The 2,557-nt window shown below is 55.1% G+C and overlaps 1 protein-coding gene across 1 annotated transcript; it reads right to left on the bottom strand.

Moving 5' to 3' along the window:
- On the bottom strand, positions 1-2,331 carry LOC103778157 (coatomer subunit delta; the record flags this gene model as incomplete). Its single annotated transcript, XM_008945731.1, has 5 exons — positions 1-130; positions 389-593; positions 726-834; positions 1,131-1,278; positions 2,166-2,331. Coding segments are annotated over 5 exons (718 nt in total), but the record flags the coding sequence as incomplete, so codon positions are not given.
- Positions 2,332-2,557: the final 226 nt, after the last annotated feature.

Below are 2,557 nucleotides of genomic sequence, written 5' to 3'. Positions count from 1 at the left end.
ATTTAAAAATTTCTTCCTTTGCAATTCCCCACAGCTGGCACTACAGGATTTCGTACTTGTCCACCAGGAAGGTGGTTTCAGTGGAAAACCTCACAGGGCTGTTTCCATCTACCTGGGTCACTTTGGTAACCTGTGGAGAAGAAGGGGCACTCACAGGCTGCTCCCACCACAGCGCCGCCGCACAGCCCCACGCCACAGCCTTCGAGCCCTGAGCCGGCCCCGACCCAAGGTCTTTGCTCTCAGGAAACCTGCCAACGGGGGGAGGATTTTCTGGGGTAACTGTCTCTGCTGACAGTGGCCTGCAAGGAGCCTGGCCAGCAGACAACCAAGAAGGCTTGAAAAAGGCAGGAGTGACACCATGCCTGTGGCATGCCGGCAGCAGCCATACCTGTATGTTGCAATAGTTCTTTTTGGAGACGAAGGAGACGTGCACCGGGAAGAAGTCGTTTGGCTGCCCTGTTATGCTGAACTCCAGGCTGCCGCTCTTGTTTTTGGCATCTATCACTGGCAGGCACCACTCGAGGAGGTTTCGCCGGCTGTCGTGGCGATACTCACCATCAATCTCCCCGATCACTGGGGCGCCGACCCCAGACCTAGAGCAGACAATGAGAGGTCACCATAGCTCACCCTCTCAGAGCTAAGGACACAGCCAACTCTGCTCAGCAGGGAGGGGAAGAGCTGGGATGGTGCTCATCAGCACTGCCCAGCCAAGGGGCAGTACTTACGGCAAGGGGATGGTGATGATGACATCGTTCAGCTCGAGGCTCTCCTCTTGCAGCTCATACTCAATATTAACATCACAACTGTTCCCGCTTTCTGACGGCCAGCAGTTAACTGAGGACACAGAAACACCACCTTGAGCCAGGCATAAAACATGGAAAGGGCTTCCAAAAAGATGCAAGTGCCACAGGAACTCTGAAGACAAGTTTTTTTGTTTTCTCCAAGAGCGTTACGGAAAACAGTCACGCAGGGAACAACAGGCTCCATCCAACAGAAGACATGCAGGATCTCCAACATCTCATGGGGTGCCATGCTCCAGAGGCAGCACAGCCACCACGAGGCCAGCTACGAGCCAGCGGCCCACAGATGAGCACGGGCCTGTTCTGCCCTGGACAGAGGCTCACACTCACTTGTCAGTGGAATGAAGGACTCCTCTGTGGTCTGCAGCCTCCACTTCAGCACGCCTACGTCGCTGTTGATAGGGAATGACTTCTCCGGGTTCTTCAAGCCGATCTGTGATTCTGCAGTGAAGAGCTTCTTGTCCACGTTTGGATGGGTCTGGAAGGGGAAGACATGCCCAGGCTGTGACTCTGAGCCTAAGGACAGAACCGTACACAGGTAACGTGGGTTCCAACAGGAAAGGCCTATGCATCCCAGCGTAGCTGCCCTGACAGCACACACTTCTGTTTTGCTCCTGGTGCAGAAGCCTGACTGGAGCACATCTGCTCATCAGCCTGGGATTCCTTCCAGAAAACCCTGACCCACCAAGAAGAATCCACCACACCGCTGCTGCTTCACATGTCACTCTGCCAAAGATTCTTGCAAGGATGTCCTGGGCTGGTACCTACAGATCAACCATAACATTTCTCAAAATCCCAAGGACCACCCCGAGGACAGAGAACAGGCATTTCTCTTGAAGAAAAGGTAACACCATCTTGCTGGGAAGAATACTCTGAAAACACAAAAACCCACCTTCCCTCAGCCACCTGAACAGACACATGACAGCAATTGGGCTGCATTCAAACACTCTCTCCCCACCACAGCAGCATGAGCAGCTCTCCAGCAGCAGAGGATTGCTGGAAGTCCACGTTCAAGTTCCTCTAGAAATGCTGGCATGTGAAGTTTGCTCTAACACTGCCCACCTACATCTCCACCACCCAAAACTGCAGAGCACCAGGCAAGGCTGCAGCACAGTCAGGGCAAGGTCAGAGGGCACAGCCCTGCACGGCAGGACTCCCAAGGCCACGTGGCAGGGCGGAAGCTGCTCAAAGGCACATTTCTCAAAGGAACTTCAGTCTCCCGAGCATGAGCTGGCCCCACAGCCACACTGCAGTAGTCTGCTGGGAAGGCTTGGAAACAACAGAGGACAATGACGTGCTCTGATTTGCAGCCTCGTGGAGCAGCAAAAGCACGTCAGACAGCACAAGACACCCAACAGGCTGTACCTGCAGCTGCACTCCCCTCTTGTCTTCGTTCTCAACATGCAGGCGAATGCGGGCACACTTCTCATCAGAAATGTGCAGCATGATCATGCCGTGCAGCTCCATGTTCTGCAACCCTCCATCACGGCCGCACGTCAAGGAAATTTTCTCATCTATCTTCATGTGCACGCTACAGACAGAAAGCAAGAAGGCATCTCAAGTCCTACACTGGACGTGTAAGAGGCAGGATGAGAGACGACCAAGGACAGGCTACGCACCAGGAGCGGGCACTCCCAAAAGCATGATGGCCCCGAGCACGTGGCACGGGTGCCGCAGCGGAGGCTCACGCCGCTCCGACAGGTTCAGGCTCACTGGGGGCCCAGCAGCTCCGTGGAGCCCGTCCGCCCCGGGCGGCA

Source organism: Merops nubicus, unplaced genomic scaffold (assembly GCF_000691845.1).
Source record: "Merops nubicus isolate BGI_N331 unplaced genomic scaffold, ASM69184v1 scaffold29558, whole genome shotgun sequence".
NCBI lineage: Eukaryota > Metazoa > Chordata > Aves > Coraciiformes > Meropidae > Merops > Merops nubicus.
This window is presented reverse-complemented; position numbering and strand designations above follow the sequence as displayed.